The 20,414-nt window shown below is 40.6% G+C and overlaps 1 protein-coding gene across 3 annotated transcripts in view; it reads left to right on the top strand.

The window, feature by feature from the left end:
• The first annotated feature begins 8,716 nt into the window (after positions 1–8,716).
• The window catches only part of Hus1-like (Hus1-like checkpoint clamp component), an 88,908-nt gene continuing 77,210 nt past the window's right edge, over positions 8,717–20,414 (top strand). For 2 of the 3 annotated variants that reach the window (XM_071694119.1, XM_071694121.1), the window contains exons 1-2: positions 8,718–8,908; positions 19,269–19,332. In XM_071694119.1, the coding sequence (XP_071550220.1) occupies positions 19,278–19,332 (55 nt within the window). In that variant the 5' untranslated portion in view covers positions 8,718–8,908; positions 19,269–19,277. Of the gene's footprint in view, positions 8,909–19,268; positions 19,333–20,414 lie in introns of all 3 variants that reach the window. The other variant, XM_071694117.1, reaches the window with a different exon arrangement.

The raw sequence follows: 20,414 nt of genomic DNA, 5'->3' as shown, positions 1-20,414 counted from the left end.
TTAGCGGTAGCGCTCCCGCCTGTTGCACAGGGGTCCCGGGTTCGATCGTGGCTGTTGGAGGCTCGTATGTTCTATGAAAGTGCGCGTTCATTTGCACTTCGTTCGCATATATATATATATATATATATATATATATATATATATATATATATATATATATATATATATATATTATCCCTGGGGATAGGGGATTAAGAATACTTCCCACGTATTCCCTGCGTGTCGTAGAAGGCGACTAAAAGGGGAGGGAGCGGGGGGCTGGAAATCCTCCCCTCTCGTTTTTTTTTTTAATTTTCCAAAAGGAACAGAGAATTGGGCCAGGTGAGGGTATTCCCTCAAAGGCCCAGTCCTCTGTTCTTAATGCTACCTCGCTAACGCGGGAAATGGCGAATAGTTTAAAAGAAAAAAAAAAAAAAAAAAAAATATATATATATATATATATATATATATATATATATATATATATATATATATATATATATATATATATATATATATATATATATAAGACACGATAGAAGTAACCTTCGTAAACTGGTATTCAACACAGGTTTTACCTCGTCAGGTCTTGCGTGATCCAAGCATCGCCAAGATCACTGTGGCGATGGCTCCCTCTACTCGAACCCCAGGACGTCACCAAACACAGTCAGGCCACCACCAGCAGCAGTATCAGGCCACCACCAAGGCCACCACCACCACCACCAGCAGTATCAGGCCACCACCACCAGCAGTATCAGGCCACCACCAGCAGTATCAGGCCACCACCACCAGAAGTATCAGGCCACCACCACCAGCAGTATCAGGCCACCACCACCGCCAGCGTTACCAGGAGGCCTGGAAACAAGAGGTAAACGTTGTGATATATTTAACAACAAGTCACAATAGATCTTTCAATAGCTTGAGGATTTGGTGGATGGAAGGTCAGTTCACCCTTGCCGTCTCAGTTACCTATAAAAGAGAACGTGAAAATGATTATATACATAGCTTTGAGAAGTTATATTATATACATACACTATATACATAGTTACATTATATACATATTATATACATAGTGATATACATAGCTTTGAGAGGTCATAAGTGGAGGGAACAACATGCGATATGGGATATTCCGTAAAAAAAATATCATTTTCCAGAATTAAGCCAAGATGGTGAAATATTATCCTAAAGCACTGCTTTTTTATTATTATTATTATTAGCAAAACAGCCCACAAGAAGCATGAGAGAAAAACAAATTATATGATAAAAAAGGTCATGTTTATCCGTTGAAAAACAAAAAGAAAAACCTATACTACAAAGAAAATGACGGTATGAAGTGTATTTTGCTGGAAAGAGCAAAAAAAAATCTTGAAATTCTTATTTAATTAATGTTGTGAACAAGAGAGTCATTATCCGCTATTTGATCCGTAACTCGAAGAAAACGACGACTTGTATCAAGACAATGAGACCATGGTATACTATTTCAAAATGAGTCATGTAAATTTTTTTTTTTTTCTTTCTGTATCTACCACTGAGCACAGAACCCATGTTCCGGATCCAATTCCACTAATACCACACGAGAACATCCTGCTACACATCAACATACAAGAGTAGTATAGAAAACCTGACATGAAACGGAGCAAAATTAAAAATAACAATAAATCGTGATTAGATTTATTCAAGAAGATAATGAAAGCAGACAGACATTAAGTAGCATAGCCACCTGACCGTTCTACACTGTAAGCCACTTGATATAGGAAGAGTTCAGTGAGGTTGGATCTTAACTGCTGTAACACCTACATTCAAGAAGAAGAAAAAAATAGAAGTGATAAGTCTCTGTACCGGGAAATTATCGTCCAATTAGCCTGACGTCCACAGTTTAGCGTACTTATGGAAGCCATCATTTGGGACAAGTTTGTAAATCATTTAAATGACTTCCACTTAACTTACGATTTGCATCGTGGGTTTATTTCTTTTTTCTTTTTTTTTTTCCTCCTAGAGAATCGTTCGTTCCTGACAAATCATGCTTGATTTACGATACAATGAACCAGCATGATGAAGCACGTCAGCTATTGACATTAATTTGAATTTCTTAAAAAAGCTGTTGAAAAAGTTGTCCATGAAAGACTACTACCAGAAAGAATCCACATGGCACAAATGGTGTGATAATTTGATGGTTAGAAAATTAGATGACTAAATAGAACCAGAGTAATGGTAACAGATCAAACCTTGGAATTGTAAGATGTAACAGGTGGTGTGTGTGTGTCTTTGTTCCAGTTCTCTTACTGATATATGAATATATCACATCCCCTGATGATGTGATTATTACACGAAAGTGCACTTGGGAACTTATCGTGTTTCATTCTTCCCCATGGACTCGTAGGAATATACTTGATCATACGGAAAATTGTGATCCTTTCCAACATATGTACATATATATATATATATATATATATATAGAGAGAGAGAGAGAGAGAGAGAGAGAGAGAGAGAGAGAGTCCCAGGACTTTTTTTTTTTTTAGGGTTCCTGCAGAATATATATATGGATCACCTGATTCTCGTTGATACGACGCTAAGGGGAAAATGTAGAGTACCTTTTTCTCGCCTCATTCTTCGGCTGGCCCGCGAGCCACCACTAACAGTAGAGTACCAGAAGGGATTTGTCTGCAAGGCGGCAAGAGTTCCTGCCCACGGCTGAACTCGATACATAGTTGTGGCTCCCTTTGTACGTTCTTCCACTCTGCCTCGAAGCAGATGCACCTCAGTGCGCGCAACACTTCCGCAGTTTCACCGGACGTAACTAAAAGTTTTGCGCGACACCTTAGCTCGAGGCATAACTACTTTAGGACCCCCCTTACTCCTTCACCTTGTATTCCCAAGCATAACTAAGTTATGTTACTTGGTCTTCGTCTCTAGTTTCACCCAGTGTCACTTAGTGAAGACGACGTAGCTAAGTTAAGACGACGTTATTCGTAACGTCTCCCGACGTAACTTAGTTAATACACCTCCTTGCCTAGTTTCACCGAACGTGGCTGAATCAGCACACGCATCCTTCTCTAGTTTCATTCGAGGTAATGAAGCATGTTTCTTTCCCTTGTCTCATCTGATATGACAGTAGATTCTTGCATTAGATCGGCTTCAAAGTTTCGCTGGAGGTATGCGTAAGTTAGCACACCTGCTCTCTAGTTTCTTTCTCTACATATGATTAAGTTAGAAAGTTTCCCCCCTCTCTACAGTTTCAATGGAAATAAGCAAACGCGTTCCCCCATTGGTGTTTCTTCACGTAATCAAACTGATACTCTTTTCCTTTCATTCCCCAGATGTAACTTGCCACACCACTTGCAAAGTTTCTTCCAACCTAATCAAGTTAGAACGCCAACTTCTTTTCTTTTATTTTCCGAAGCGTAACTTAGATTGGTTTTGCACTCACTCCTGCCTGGTGTAACTGACGTAACCAAATTCCTCGTTTCACAAGTCTTTCCTTCGTAACTAAAACCAGTTCTTCCACCCGAGTGTTACCGGACGTTAAGTTATCCTGGCTCACTACCCCTGCACCTCCCCACTAGCCTGGCTCACTACCCCTGCACCTCCCCACTAGCCTGGCTCACTACCCTCTACCCTTGTCCTCTACCTGTCACTACCTGACTTCCCCATTAGCTGGCTATCAAAGTTCTCACTAGTCCATAGTAGTTACTACCCTGCACCTCCTAGTTTCCTTCTCCACTACTGCTTATTTTTTTTCTAACCTGATCCAACTGTCATCCTATCCAAGTGGCATACCTTCACCCCCTAGCTCTACCTGACTTCATGGAAATAAGTGCCAACCTCCCCCCACTAGCCTGGCCTATCCTGCACTCCTCTAGCTGCTACATCACCAACTGATACCCTTTCTCCTTTCACCTTCCCCACTTAGCCTGGCTCACTACCCTGCAAAGTTCTCCTGACTCCACCTATAGCCTGACTCACTACCTGCCCTCCTTTTACTGATTATGTCCCGCTCATAGCTGCTCAAACCTCTTAGATGGCAACCTGCACTCATCCTGCTCACCCCTGCACTCCACTAGCCTGGCTCACTACCTGCTAACCATGGCTCACTCCCTGACCCCATCTTAGCTGCCTCCCACTAGCCTGGCTCACTACCCCTGCACCTCCCCACTAAACCTGGCACACACTACACCTCTCACTGTAGTAAGTGTGTCAGCACATCTCGCTCTTGATTCGCTTCACACCTGATACCACAGAGGGAGTAACCTGCGAACACTTTCATCATACGTAGCTTCATGCCACATTCCCCCCCACCCACTCCCATACCACTTATATAAGTGCTGACTACCACACTTTCTCCATCAGACCAATTAACCAACCAAACGTAGCCAAATAAACTACGCCATTAACTTCACACCGACGTGGATTAGTTAACCGATGGAGAAGAATGTAAACAAGCCACCCCCTGCAAATTAAGCAAACAATGTAAAGTATGTATTTTGATGAGGGTGTCATTAGGCTTGACTGCGACCTAGACATTCCCTGGTCTATCTTGATCCTGCTTAATGAAATTCATCGAGGGCTCACTATGATAAACCTTTCCGTATCTCTTTTTTTTGTTGTTCAATTTGTCATGTGTCTCACTCTCTCGCGCAACGATGGCATGTTTTCGTGTTTTCCTCGACGATATATATATATATATATATATATATATATATATATATATATATATATATATATATATATATATACAGTAGGATAGTATAATATTCAATATCAATTGGTTAAACGTGATGTGAGAAATGCTAAACATAGAAACTAGCTTAAGGCTATGGATAATTGCATAATGTAGTAAGGATATGAAGTGCGTCTCGTTTTTTATCTGTAATCACCTATTCGTACTGCCATGGCGGGACAAATTTACGTCTGAGTTTCTCTGCATGCAATTATGTTTGTCACTACGGGTGTTACAATGATGCTCTGCATCTTTATGTTCGACTGAATAATTGTTCGCCTCCAGCCACTGTTGAGACAACTTCCACCTCGAAGCAGAAGGTAAATAAACAAACTTCCCCCAGTCTAAACTGCCGCATTTAAGCATCACAGAAAATATCGGATGCGTTCAAATTCGCAAAAAGCCTGTCTTAAACACCCCAAAATGCTTCACTCACGTAACAAAAGCAAGTGAATGATTTTTATCTATAAATGAGAAATAACAATTTTGAAAATATCATGGGATGAGTTGTATATTGCCAAATGTATCTCTCATGGGGTACAAAATATAACATATCTTCAGTCCTTACAACAAGGTTTTTGCTAAGCATTCCACGTACGAAAGTTAAAACCTCGATGTTCCCTAATGATGCCGAAATGAGTCATTTGTTTACAAATACAGTATATCACCCTCATGAAATGATACATTCTAAGTGTTCTTAAACGATGCCACAATGTGTAATTTGTAAACACTATTTCTCTTCCAACCGATAAAAACGTCAAAATGTTTTGAAATGTTTGCGGTAAGTTGGTTGTTAACCACATTTAGCTCTGGCATAATAAATGCTTCGAAACACTTAGTACGTCTGCCGTCGAAAAACCAGTTGTTACCAGCGCTTTACTCGTATACAGTGAAAGCTTGGCAAATGTTTCTATATATGACGGAGCAGTGAGATCTTTGTTATGCCTATCTGCGTCTCAAGATGGCGCCTAGCTCTCCCAGGGTTGGAGCAACGAGAGGTAGTAGGTAGGTCTGTGTGACCATCTTGAGAGACATGTTGGACAGACCGATGACCAAATACGTGCCACTTTCACTCTCTCCTTCCCAACTTGAGGGCGTTTCGACATGGCATATTATGCTTCTCTTCTGCTGTTTGGCTTCCTATGTTTGGGAATACTTTGATCAAGTCTTTCTTTTTGGTCTTCGGAAGCTATTTTGTTATCAAGCCACAAGAGAAACTTCTTTTTTTTTGGAAAATGATACGATTATATAAGTGCAGTGACAGTCTTTTGTTTTTTGGAAAATGATACGATTATGTAAGTGCAGTGACAGTCTTTTGTTTTTTGGAAAATGATACGATTATGTAAGTGCAGAGACAGTCTTTTGTTTTTTGGAAAAATGATACGATTATGTAAGTGCAGTGACAGTCTTTTGTTTTTTGGAAAATGATACGATTATATAAGTGCAGTGACAGTCTTTTGTTTTTTGGAAAATGATACGATTATGTAAGTGCAGTGACTCAGTCTTTTGTTTTTACAGTGTATTACCATCGGTTCTTAGCTACTTTAAAAGTATAATTTTGCGTTTGTCTGATCATATCTGTATCTGATAATCGATCAGATGACATAAGTGTAAATTGCTTTAGTGACATAAGTGTAAATTACTTTATTAGACGGTTACTTTGGCTAGTATCCTCTTTTTAGAGGCATGCCGGGGTAATCTTTTTTTTTTTAAAGAACATAGACTTACGTTTCTTTGCGACCCAAAAGATAAATGTCCCAATTTCTCTACTTGATCACAAACAAGAAATTAGCAACTTTTTGAGCAGTCCAAATCGGTCTGTGTGGAATGGTTTGAGCTGATTTTCGGTTTAGTCAAATATTTTCTACATTTTCTTTTCACATCGAGGGGTTATAACTACAATAAACATACAAAGAAGATGTAAGTCTCTAAGGTGATATTTCAACTGAATTTGACTTTTTTGGAAACAAAAGAAACAATGAAAAAACTAATAAGAATTTGAATTTTATTCCGTTGTTGAAATCGACACACACGTCCATCTCCATACATGTATACTCACAGCTTCTTTTATGATACATATTTATGTATTCATCTACACATGAGTTGACTGTGCACTATACATGTATGTGAGCGTAATGTGAGACTTGTTTTCATGGCTCATGTATGAGTTCGTATGTATACATTCCCAAAGACACACTGAAAAGGCAGTTTGCGTTTTATGGGTTTGTGTGCACCTTTTGTTCATGTACGTATTTTTGTAACGTATTACAGGCTCATTGCCGTGTATGTATGTAGGTTTATGACACCGCATGTATACATGTATGTATGTTTATGACACCACACTCAGGCGACAGAATATACATTTTAAAAGGTCGTGTGCGTATTTAGTGTTCGCTTCTCTCGGCTCATGTGCGTGTTTATGGCCCTCGTGTGCGTGTTAATATACACACTTCGGCTTTTGTGCGTATGTGCGTTTATACTTCTGCGTAGCTAAACCCCCTCCCCCCCCACCCCCAACCCGCATGGAAGAAAGAGGCGTCTTAAGACTCTGTGTGCGTGTTTATGTGCACTTCTTCCCTCATGTACGTATCTTCAGTCCACACACACACACACACACACACACACACACCTTTACGAGGGGGTTAAGGCAGCGAGCGGCCTGGCTCTCAAAGGTACCGGCAAACCCCACAAAGTGTGTGTTTTCAGCCATGTAAATGAGCTTCGGATATTATTATCCAAAGTGAGACCTGTAACGCGGCCGGGTAATGACACAGTCTGGGTGTCTGATTCCCACTCTGAACGGGCCCGTCTGATTTCCCACTGGGAACGGGTCTTGTCTTGGCCTAAAGATGAGGTAGTGGTGTGAGGGTCTAGAGGCCGGGCTCTCACGGAACTCTCTCACATGGTTCTCACGGTCAGACATACGGGTGCTACTTCTTCTTTAAGTGCCACGGAACAACACGGTTGTATAAGGTACGTGGAACACAAAACGAACAATCTCTCTCTAAGTTGACGAAGAGGAACAGTGTTTCTATGAACTCTGAATAAAGTTTAAATTTGCTGTCATAGCTAATGCTAAGTGTATTAATAGAATTATGTATAGGGGCATTAACTACAGTATAAGTTACAGCAAATACAGTGTTCAATATACAAAGATTGGTATACGGAACACAAACTTGGATATAATGAACAAAAATATAGGGTTTGAAGCAACATAAGGTATAAAGAAAACCAGTTTGGGTACATGAAATAAATGCAACGTGAAGCTAAATATGCGGTATATAAAATACAGTAGTGTACACTGAACACGAAATACACCATCAAGAGAAATACAACATAGAACGTAAAGCAAAAGAAAACGCATGTACTTTACGTAACATCCATAGGAAAACGCTTCCTAATAAGGGTTCGCATATATTGCGAACTTGGGAGTTCATAAGGGTTAAAACAATCAGCTTATAAACACCAAACCGAACTCACAATGATTTCTCGGAATGTTAACCAAAGGAACCTTGTAAAGAGAGAGATATCTTACGTAGTAAACTCTTACAGACATCTACACTCATATCGTAAACTTGTTTTACTACGACATTGCTTAAATGATGTATTCAGTCATCCATCGTATCTTCTTTCGGTACATTTCTTTTTTATAGGGGAACGGAACTAGGTGAATCAAGTAAATGTTTTCAAACATCTTTCTTTAACTATGTAATTTTACCGCCAGCACGCTGATATAATCAAGGCTCGTTTCTAATGAGTGAACAAGTGATGTGAACCATCACTAGTTTAAAAGTCGTTAATGTAAGGACTATACGCTCCCAACAGTGTAATTCATAAAGTAAATAAAAGACGCGACCATGACAACAAAATAGTAATAAATAAACACGTTATACATTAAGATTGTCGACTTTAAATCATATATTGAGTCAAATTCTTTCCGAGAACCAGAGTGTCCCACAATGCACCACGCTCGGCGAGTTGTATACGCTGGAAAGCGAACTGGACTGTCTGTCAACACACGAACTCGGAAGTAGTCGTTGACAAGTCCCACACGACACTACTCAAGACTTGAGACGTACGTCTTGGATTATTCATGTTTGATGAATCCTTAAGTGTAACAGGAGAAGTCGCTGCATTCATTCTTCTACTGTGAAGACGAATATATTTGGTGAAGTGATTCTGGCCGACCTACAGTGTGACAACAATGCAGTAAGTGATGAAGCACTGTCGTCCATGTTTTGCTTAGAGGCTCCTACCAAACTTAAGTAGATCACTGAGACCACACTAATTGTAATCTAATACTAATCTGATTCGAACGTAACCAATTCACTGTGGAGCACTTTGGAGTTTCACCCCCAAAGACTAGACGGTGGTTGAACTTAGAATATAACCAATGGATTTATATAGTAATATTGTACTGATAGATCACCTCTTTAACTCATAGAAATATATATATATATATATATATATATATATATATATATATATATATATATATATATATATATATCAAACCTTAAGTTCCCCAAGCAGATTATGATAAGATATGATACCAATGCAACATAACATAAGCAAGATCAAGATAAGCAGTGTCTCCAAGGTTATAGTCGGTAACATAAAGATGGGTTTGAATCGTCTTAGTTGCATTATAGCAAGGATTATGAAGTTCTTTTTGCTTCGTCTTGTATATCTGAATTCTACACTAGTTTCCCATCAATATCATAGAAAACGTTAATGACCGGGTGGGAGGAAGCTGTTAATATATCCATTCCAAAATGTATGCATCTGTTTTAGATTGGTTCGTACTACAAATTTCAGGTTAGTTGTTTGATATAATCGGTTGGTTACGAGAGTGCCAAGAAAAATAACCCCATTCACACGAGAGCGGCTTATGAGCCTGATCAAAACTTGTGAAATATGAGTTGATCATACGAACGCTTACACTGACAACTCGTTTCTTTCCAGTGGTAAGAGAACGGCTTTCCCGGTAGTCCATGTAAATTCCTCTCATAGTGTGAACGCGTGCGTCCGTGTACGCTCGTTTGTACTTGTTCATATTTGTCTTCATCTTTGTAAATTTAGACAATGTTATGTAGACATGTTTACTTGTGTGTGATTACCAATTTGTAAATGTAACTGTACAGGAGGGGTTTAGTGGCCTTGTCTTTTAACCTTGTATATGAATGTACATCTTTTTTTCGCTATGAACACACACACACACACACACACACACACACACACGCGCGCGCGCGCTAAGCCCAGGGCAGCCAAGCCTAAGCCAGGTGTTCATTTATCGAGCAGCCGCGAAGGGTTGGGTTACGTAGGCTAACTGCCGCTCCTAGGATTCGAGCCCATGTGGGCCCGAATCCGGGCGGGCTCATGCTGACTTATGGTCAGAAACGCTAGCCTCCACACCACGAGGGCCCGCGCCCGTGTGTGTGTATGTGTGTGTGTGTGTGTGTAACTGTTAGCTGTCCGCGTTAGCGAGGAAGCGCCAGACGAAGAATTGGCACTCATTAGCTTTCATGCATAATGCACCGAAACCAGAGCCAACCCCCTCCCCTCCTCCCTCAACAGCCAAGCCCCACAGACCCTTCCGTGGTTTCCCCTGACCACGTCGTGCACTTTAGCTCACCCTACTGACAGCACGTCGCCCCATGTGTACCACATCGCGCCAGTTCTTTCTCTTCCCTCGACGCCTCACGTCCTCTGCATGTTCAGGCCCTGTTCACTCAGAGCGTTTTTCATTCCATCCTTCCATCTCATCCTAGGCCTCCTCCACCCTCTTTGTTCCCTCCACTTTTGACCCATAGGTCCTCTTAGTCAGTTTCTCCTCACTCATTCTCTCCATATGTCTGAATTATTTCAGTACATCTTTTCACCTCTTCCAAACATCCTCCGCTTGCCGCCACACCTGTCTCTCATAGCGTCATCCTTCCTCACACCACATATTGCTCTCGGGTAATGCGTTTCCAACACATTCATTTTTCATAATTGCTTTTGCATTTAGGGACCCACGATTCTCATCTATAAAGCACTGCCGTCATACATACCTATCGTTGCCCATAAAGACAATGAACTCTTTTTCGACACATCTCTCAGTACTCCCAGCACATTTGCCCCCTCACCCACCCTATGGTTAACTTTTTTCCCATGGTTCCTTCCACTGACATGTCCACTCTCAGGTATCTAAAACTCCATACTTCCTCGAGGTTCTCTCCATTCAAAGTCACACTCAAACCAACCTGTCTTTCTTCCCAGCCAAATCACATTACCTTACATTTTATCACATTCATTCACAACTTCCTTCCACACATACACTCCCAAACTGAGACACCAGCTTCTGCAGTTTTTCACTCGAGTTTGTTACCAGAACCGTGTCATCTGCAAACAGCCACTGACACCTTTCTCTCAACTCTCCCCACCCCCCGACAGACCTCAAACTCGTGTCTCCCTCCTAAACCCTCGCATTTATGTCCCTCCACCCCATCCATAAGCATTATAAACAGCCATGGTGATATGACACATCCTTAAGGCAGACCCTCCTCCACCTAGAACTACTCACTCTTTTCTTTTTCTACCTATTCACACACACACACACACACACACACACACACACACACACACACACCACTTATTTCCTTGATAAAAACGCCCGGCTTCCTTTATTAGCTTCCTCCCACACCACATTCGTCACACCATTCACAAGACATATCTAACTAGTATCCCTATCATACGCTTTCTCCAAATCCATACTGTCACATACAAGTCCTCCCACACACACACATTCTTCAAAACAAGTACGTGTTCCACACGTCCTCCTCCACTGCTGAATCTGTAAAGTTCCTCCCTCCTACACTGAAACTCTGTGAGTGCCATCGCCCTCTCGATCACCACCACTCTCATATACCAATTGCTAGTCCTCTCAGGTCGACGGCCCGTGTGTTGACCTGTGAGTTTAACAGGTTGTTTGAGGTGAATGTTTGTATCATATGAAAAATTACCATTGAGCGTTAATGTCCCGATACAACAAATTCACAGACAATGTCTCAGTGACGTAAAAAGTTCTGTTATTATGTACGGAAAAAAAATCATAATATATATATATATATATATATATATATATATATATATATATATATATATATATATATATCAAGGTTTTTGATACTCATTTAACTTGAGAATTAGAAAATACAGCGTTAAAAGCGTTATGTTCTCAAAATGAATTTAAACAGAACAAAACCCCCAGATTTTCTGATCTATCAACATCGAGTTCAGAGGAAGAAAAAAAAAAAAAGAATAGTTGCCCCTGTAAATAACTGATCTCTCGTCATCAAAAGCAGAGTCCAGAGGGAGAACATAAAAAAAAAAAAAAGATAATAGTTGATCCTGTAAGTAAATCCTTTTGCCTCTAGTTAACTAAGAGTTTCAAATTCCACTTGATTAATTGACGTGACCAGCAAGTCTGGATATTACCAATACCTTGTCATCTTTTGATTCTAATCTCCCAGGTGGTACTGGGATGTTGGTATTCATTGTGATGCTAAAGAGAGAGAGAGAGTTATCTTGTGATCTTAATGATTCTCTGGCTGTAATGTAGCCACCCATGATCACTTTTCCGCTAACCACCCGCAACCAGACTATTAATTTAGCCACTCATTAGGGACGAGTCTGATAACAATTTGTCTACTCATAGCACTTAAGAGAGAAAGGTGGAGAGAGAAAGAGGTGGGAGAGTACGAAAGATAGAGAGGGAGAGAATAGAGATAAAAGAGGGAGGCTGTGATAAGCGAGTTGTATACTGAAAAAAAAGGGTGAAAATATAGAATAAATAGCAATGATAACAAGTACTAAAGAGTGTTTGTTTTGTATATAGACGTGTGTTTGTATGTGCATGCGTTAGTTTGTATGTGCGTGTGTGTGTGTGTGTGTGTGTGTGTAAAAGTGTATGTATGTGTGTAGGTAAGAGTATTTGTGTGTGAGTTTACTATTGTGCTATTAAGTGGAGAGAGAGTTTTACTATCGTGTTGCCCCCTTTATTAACCTTATAATCTATTTATGTACCATGTCTGAAGTTTAGATATGTATACAGCACACACACATATATATATACACACACTCCAAGTTATGCCATATACCCATTCATCGACCCGTCCCAAAAGGAAGGATGAACAGCTAGGTTGGCTGTGTGAGCCGGCTGTTATACCCCGAGTGTGTAAGGACTCGAACCCTGCTCACTTAAATTAGCGTCTGGCAACGCGATCCGCGGCAATACGTGTGATGATTATTTTTCTTTAGCCTCTTGATTACTGCCTCTGCCTCTCTTGCTCCTGTTCCTTTCACTGGCATCGCTACTGCTCCCTGTACCAGGGTACGTTTAATGGTACTATAACCTGTAAAATCCGGTTCAGAGACCCGCGCTTACAACCCGGTCAACTAACTGCTCCTCCTCCCTTGGCATAATGGTACAGCGACCATAACCCCGGGTTTTACGATGCTGATAATTCTGTTTCATCATCGTGATATAAAATAATCCTACCTCATTTCTAGTGCTCCATATTTGAAGCATTTGGACGAGATCTTCCCTTCCCTGTGGGTTCGCCCGCTTCATCTTCAGTTACTGTCAAGGCTTCGCGAGATCTGTATCGAGGCTCCTTGTAAGGTGTTCTGCGAGATGCTTTTGTCTCCATGATAGTCCAATAAAATGTTCCCTTTGATTATGAGAGTCGAGGGAGGGGTACAGTCTCTGCCCTGTCCAGTGTCGAAGATAAGGTTCCCCCCCCCTCGTTGTCCTCGTATGCCTGAAGTCTGCATGGGTGATTTTCTTTATAACTAACTCGTAGTGTCGACATTGCGAGGCGTCATGGTTAAGATATGACGTTCTAATGCCATGATTTAGATATCTTCCCAAGTCAGAGAAGAGTATCAGACAATCAGTGCTTAGCCTATTAACTCTCGTCGTATTTTCAGGATATACCAATGCGAATTGACGCAAACAAAACACACGGAGGAGGAGGAGGAGGAGTGAGGGGTAGGAGGAGGAGGAATGGACCACATAATCACCCTCATTTCTTATCATTTACTGACTATAATGTCACCATTAGCATCACCAGTATCAGCAGGGCAGGCACCATTACCGCGCACCACATGCCGGGCCTCGACGCAGGATCCATATTTGAGTAAACAAACATCGAGCTTAACCATAATCGGAGAGAACTTCAGGGTCATAGGTTACCCCTGCCTCGTTTGAACATCTCGAAGATCTGTAAAATTTCCTCCCTCCTCCTCCTCCTCCTCATCATCATTCCTCCTCTCGAAGGAAGTACTGCCCGAGATGTAATCGGGAGGGAATCTATTCGTGTTATAGAGTTTATCTGTAGGTGAGCTTGGTGGTAAACACCTGCGAGAGAGTTAACTCTGTTAGGAGCTAAAGAGAGAGAAGTCTGAGGAGGAGGAGGAGGGGTGTTTTTCCCTGTATATGGTCCTTTATGGTGTAGTGATTTGCGTTCCTCATCGTGACGCATTCACGGGCCGCCCAGGGTCGAGCATGGCATAGGTTCGAATCTTTGGTTACGGCGGTCCGTCCACGTTCAACCCAGCTGATCATCCATCCTTTTGGGGTTGGTCGATCAAATAGATACCTGGCTCATCCTAGAGTATATATATATAAAAAGAAAAAAAAAAAAAAAAAAAAAAATATATATATATATATATATATATATATATATATATATATATATATATATATATTTTTTTTTTTTTTTTTTCATACTATTCGCTATTTCCCGCGATAGCGAGGTAGCGTTAAGAACAGAGGACTGGGCCTTTGAGGGAATATCCTCACCTGGCCCTCTTCTCTGTTCCTTCTTTTGGAAAATTAAAAAAAAAAAAAAAAAAAAAAAATGAGAGGGGAGGATTTCCAGCCCCCGCTCCCTTCCCTTTTAGTCGCCTTCTACGACACGCAGGGAATACGTGGGAAGTATTCTTTCTCCCCTATCCCCAGGGTTATTTTCTATGTAACTTTTAATATGTTAATGCACATAAAATGAATAATATTAAATTAGACAAAAGTGAGAATTTATCACTCATCTACAGGCCTTAGTGTACTCTCGACATAAATTTCAACCCTAGATTGATACTCAGCATGAAAAATACTCCATTTATTGAAGTTTCCAAGCAAATCTATTAACATCATAAAAAATTTATGTGGTTTCTCTGAAAAAACTATTTTAATACTGAAATATGACATAATGAAATGCTTTTATATTTCAAATGATCATGGAAAATCTCACATAATACTTCCCTAAGGTGATAGATACCCAATCAATCTGAACCGAATAATCAAAAAATCTTCAAAAACATTACCCACTAATTACTCATTTCTATGCTTTAAGGTCTCCAAACATATGTTTCAACTCCATTTCTAATTTCCCCATTAAGAATAGTCCTTATACCATGGTTTTCAAGCAAATCAATAACCCTCACATAAATACCAAATATGGAAAGTAATTGTTCAGGGAATTTTTTGGCCAAAACTTTTTGTTTAAAAAGTGAAATATGTCATGATGAAACACTTCTATATCTGATGTGATCCCAAAAAATATCTCAATGCTTCCACAAAGTGAAAATATACCCATTAAATATGAACCGAATAATCACAGAATCTTTGAAAATATTATGAGTTAATTACTTATTTACAGGCCTTAACATATTCCAACATATATTTCAATCCCAGATTCATATTCAGCATGATAAATACCCTTTATACTTAGGTTTTCATACAAATCCATCACCATCACAAAATTGCCAAAAATTGCAGGTAATAGTTCAGGATATTTTTCAAGCGAAAAAACTTTTTGTTTTAAAATTCAAATATGACTTAATGAAATGCTTATATACGTCAAATGTTCATAGAAAATATCACATAATACTTCCCTAAGGTGACATATACCTAGTAAATGGGAACCAAATAATCACAAAATCTTCAAAAAGATTGACCACTAATTACTTATTTATATGTCTTAATGCCCCAAACATATACTTCTACTACATACTTAATTTCGGCATGAAGAGTAGACCTTATACTGAGGTTTTCAAACGAATCAATTACCCTCGCAAAAATACCAAAAATTGAAGCTAATAGGTCAGGGTTATTTTTTGGCCCAACGACCTTTCTGACTGAAAAGTGAAATATGACATAATGGAACACTTCTATATTTGAATGATCACGAGAAATATCTCACATTGCTTCCTCATGGCGACATACACCCAATAAACATCATAATATTTTTTCATACTATTCGCCATTTCCCACGATAGCGAGGTAGCGTTAAGAACAGAGGACTGGGCCTTTGAGGGAGTATCCTCACCTGACCCCCTTCTCCGTTCCTTCTTTTGGGAAAAAAAAACAAAAAATGAGAGGGTAGGATTTCCAGCTCCCCGCTCCCTTCCCTTTTAGTTGCCTTCTCTGACACGCAGGGAATACGTGGGAAGTATTCTTTCTCCCCTATCCCCAGGGAACAAATAAAGGCAGACAGTATGAATTATGTACATGTGTATATATGTATATGTCTGTGTGTGTATATATATATGTACATTGAGATGTATAAGTATGTGTATTGTGCATGGGTGGACATGTATGTATATACATGTGTATGTGGGCGGGTTGGGCCATTCTTTCGTCTGTTTCCTTGCGCTACCTCGCTAACGTGGGAGACAGCGACAAAGCAAAATAAATAATAAATAAATGTATATATATATATATATATATATTTATTTATATATATATATATATATATATATATATATATATATTTATATATATATATATATATATATATATATATATATATATATATATATATATATATATATATATATATATATTCCTATGAGTCCACGGGGAAATGAAACACGATAAGTTCCCAAGTGCACTTTCGTGTAATAATCACATCATCAGGTGAGACACAAGAGAGAGAGATAAGTCAGTTGATACAGTGTGTGTTTGTGTGTGAGTGTGTGTGTGTGTGTGGGTGTAAATCGTTAACGAGATGACCTTGATTAAGGTCTCGGGTGCCCGTGCCGTCTCGGCTGACAAAGGCGAAAATGCCTCAAATCATTTGATCCGGGAGTCCGGTACAGAAGCTAGCTGTTCTTACAGGAACAATGGACAACGTCCTTCTGTGGACACAGGAATTATCTCAGTGGTAGAAAACAGAGGTGGTATGTCATGGCTGCCTTCTTGAAGTGAATTGGTCACCAGCGGCGTGCCTCAGGGTTCTGTCCTGGGGGCTCTTTTTGATCTGTGACTCGCCAGAAGAACGAAAATCGTACCTGAATATGTTTGCAGATGATGCCAAAGTCATGAGAGAGAAAGAATAGACAAAAGAGAGAGAGAGAGAGAGAGAGAGAGAGAGAGAGAGAGAGAGAGAGAGAGAGAGAGAAGAGGTTTGCATCAATTTACAAAGGAGCTTAGACAGATTCCAAAGTTGGTCTGATGCATAGTTCATGAAATTCAACTCGAGTAAATGGAACGTAATGATGGCGGGGTCAAAGTGCAAAATGGCCCCAGTATGATTATCATCTAGCAGAAAATAAACCTGTCGCCAGAGTCCCACCCTGGGAGAAGGATTCCAACTGTCCACTGGTAAATATTAGAATTACACTCATGTTCAGTAAGCTGTTCACGTCCTGCATAAGACCAAATGTGGAACATGCTTCACAGGTTTGGTCACTTAGCACCTAAAGTAGCACAAATAGAGGAGGCTCAGAGGAGAACAACAAAGATGATACAAAAAACAGAGCTGAGGTACAGGGAAGAATACGAGGTGAGATTTGATAAAAAGGATACATGTGTCTGAAGTTGAAGGGAGAGACCGAACTAGATATGGGAGGATGGATTGAAGAAGCTTTTTTGATTGCTCAGGGACCGAACATGCAGGATTGTGTAAGGTATGAACGGGATAGAATGAATTGGAACGTTGTGGTTTACCGGGGGCGATATACTACTGCCAGTGGACTAAACTAGGGCATATGAAGAGGTCAGGGGAAAGCATCTGTTGGGCCTGGTTGGTTGGGGGGCTGTGGTTTCAGTGCATTACACATGACAGCTAGGAGTGCTTTAGTGAGCGCATGAGACCTTTCGTTCATCCGTTCCGCTACCTCGCTAACGCAGGAAATGGCGAAAAAATATGCATATATATATATATATATATATATATATATATATATATATATATATATATATATATATACATATATATATATATATGTGTGTGTGTGTGTGTTTGTGTGTGTGTGTGGGTGTAGTGCTCTTAACTGGTGTCTATCGTTTCCCTCTTGTGTGTCCTTCCCAGTCACCAACATTACCTCCCTCAACACCAACACCAGCTTTTCTCGCTAATCTCATGTACTCAGTTGACCAATGCCTCTTGTACCACCACCACCACCACATGTTTTCCTTCATTCCATCCTTCCTCCTCCTCCTCCTCCTCCTCCTCCTCCTCCAGTCTTTCTGACCCTCTCCCGCTTCTTCTTCCACCTTCTTCTTCCTCCTCCTCCCCCCGGTGCACACCTTCCCTAACAAGATGTACAGCTGTAATACACTCCCGCGCCACCATTAAAACACCATAACCCCCACCATGATGGTACACCACCACCCGCCCGACCATAGTAATTTGAACGCCGTAAAAAAAGTAATCTAAGGGAGCTTGACTCTTGGTGGCTGGCTTGGCCAGCCGGCCGGGCCAGACACGCTCCCCGGTCTCTCTCTCTCTCTCTCTCTCTCTCTCTCTCTCTCTCTCTCTCTCTCTCTCTCTCTCTCTCTCTCTCTCAAGCCGTCGGTCCGATCTTTTATTTCCTTCATTTCCTCCCCTCCTCCTCCTCCTCCTCCTCCTCTTCTTTCCTTTCTTTTATTTCCTCTTCATCTTTCATCCCTCCCTTCGTCAGACCTTCTGCTTCTTTTCATTCGTGTATAATATCATCTGTAATTTCCCCTTGAAGCTCCTTCTTTCCTCCCCACACACATCATTCTCCATTTCCTCCCTCCCCCTTTTTCACAGCCCTTTCCCTTCCTTGCATTTCTTCGTAGGGTTCCCCTTCCCGGCCCTCTCTCACTCCCTCCATCCCTTCCTCTCCCATCAAGTCCGCGGTAAGAGGGGAGCACTAGAAGAGAGAGAGAGAGAGAGAGAGAGAGAGAGAGAGAGAGAGAGAGAGAGAGAGAGAGAGAGAGAGAGAGAGAGAGAGAGGTGGGTGGAGGGAGAGGAACAGGCCTGGAGTTTGACCAGACGTTAAATCCTCACTCTGGTGGGACTCTTGTATATGTTTAATTCGTCTGCGTTTCAACTTTAAAGCGGTTGCTCTACGTAATTACTCTTATATACTTCCTTTTACGTGATTATGAATAGATATTATTAGGCTATACTAAAGGTCAGCTACTATCAATAAAACTATTGTAATATGAGTTATTCTGAATATATCTAAGTACCTACTTTTGCATTTTAAGGGGTTTTCTAATATCTTTCGAGTTTTAAGTGTTGTTTTATTTTCAATGTATTTTTGTTTACAGTTTGCCTCCATGACGGAGAAGAGAGCATTGTGGTATGTGTACAACGGACCGACAACAACAGTGTGTAAGTACCTAGTCTTTGTTGAGTGTTCCGTGTTGCATGTTGCTAGTTCATGTCTCTCGCTGTGTGTTCCTTGTTGCATCTTTTCTGCCGTGTGTTCCATGTTGCGTGTTCCTCGTCGCTCTCCACCACCCCCTCTGTGTTGTGTGTTCCACGTTGTTCCGTAACGGTTATGACCAGCGGTTAAGTGCTGGCAATATGCTAAAGAAAGCCGCGAACTCTGCAGACTGTGGGAACTAGTTTTCAAAGAGGAAGAAATGTTTTGGTGCGCCTGCGCTCTATGTACTGGACCAGGTGGTTGTAAACATTCTCTTGAGTATTCCTCCGCTTGGAAGATGGTTGGATGGCTGAATGTTGATTGTGGTGTTGAAAAAGACTAAAAGATTAGCTTCTTCAGGTACAGTCGCGTTTATTTGGGTTCCTTGGAAATTATTGGTGTTGTAACCCCTTTAGGTACAGTTCACTTACAAAATACTTCAGCGCCTTAGTGTGAGAACATGAAGGTGTGTGTATATACAATCCTAGTGACCTTTCTCGTGGGTCGTTGGCCGGTAAACCTAACAAAGTAACTAATTAGGATTTAGTATCGGAAAAATAATACACCTCAATCCATCAGTATAGTTCATCTTGAATACAAGGATTGTAAGTGAATGGTCACATCAGCAGTGGACATATACCGTCAGTCAAAACTACAAACATATATTGCGTAATGTTCTGAGTGGTGCCAGAAGCATACACTGGAGCTGCAATTTACAATAATCTTTTGCGTCCTTGTGCCTCGGAGAAGACCATTGTCATTTACTTATTATACAGGAATGAACCACAGGCTCCTTAAAGGAAAGCCTGTCTTTCTCTCTACGGTAATGTGTAGTTGAGGGTCGATGGTTCTGATGGGGTCAGCTAAGGGGGTCAGAGGTAATGAGCTTCTTTCTGAACCTTCTATTATTATAGTATATTCCTTTGGTTTAAACGCCTCCTTCTTTCTTCGTCTTCGTTCCTTACCCTCCCTTATCCTTCTTCTTCTTCTCCTCTTCTGTTTCGTCTTTCTTCTCCTGCCTCATTTTCTTCAGTCTCACTCACTCCTC

Source organism: Panulirus ornatus, chromosome 56, assembly GCF_036320965.1.
Source record: "Panulirus ornatus isolate Po-2019 chromosome 56, ASM3632096v1, whole genome shotgun sequence".
Classification (NCBI taxonomy): domain Eukaryota; kingdom Metazoa; phylum Arthropoda; class Malacostraca; order Decapoda; family Palinuridae; genus Panulirus; species Panulirus ornatus.
This window is presented reverse-complemented; position numbering and strand designations above follow the sequence as displayed.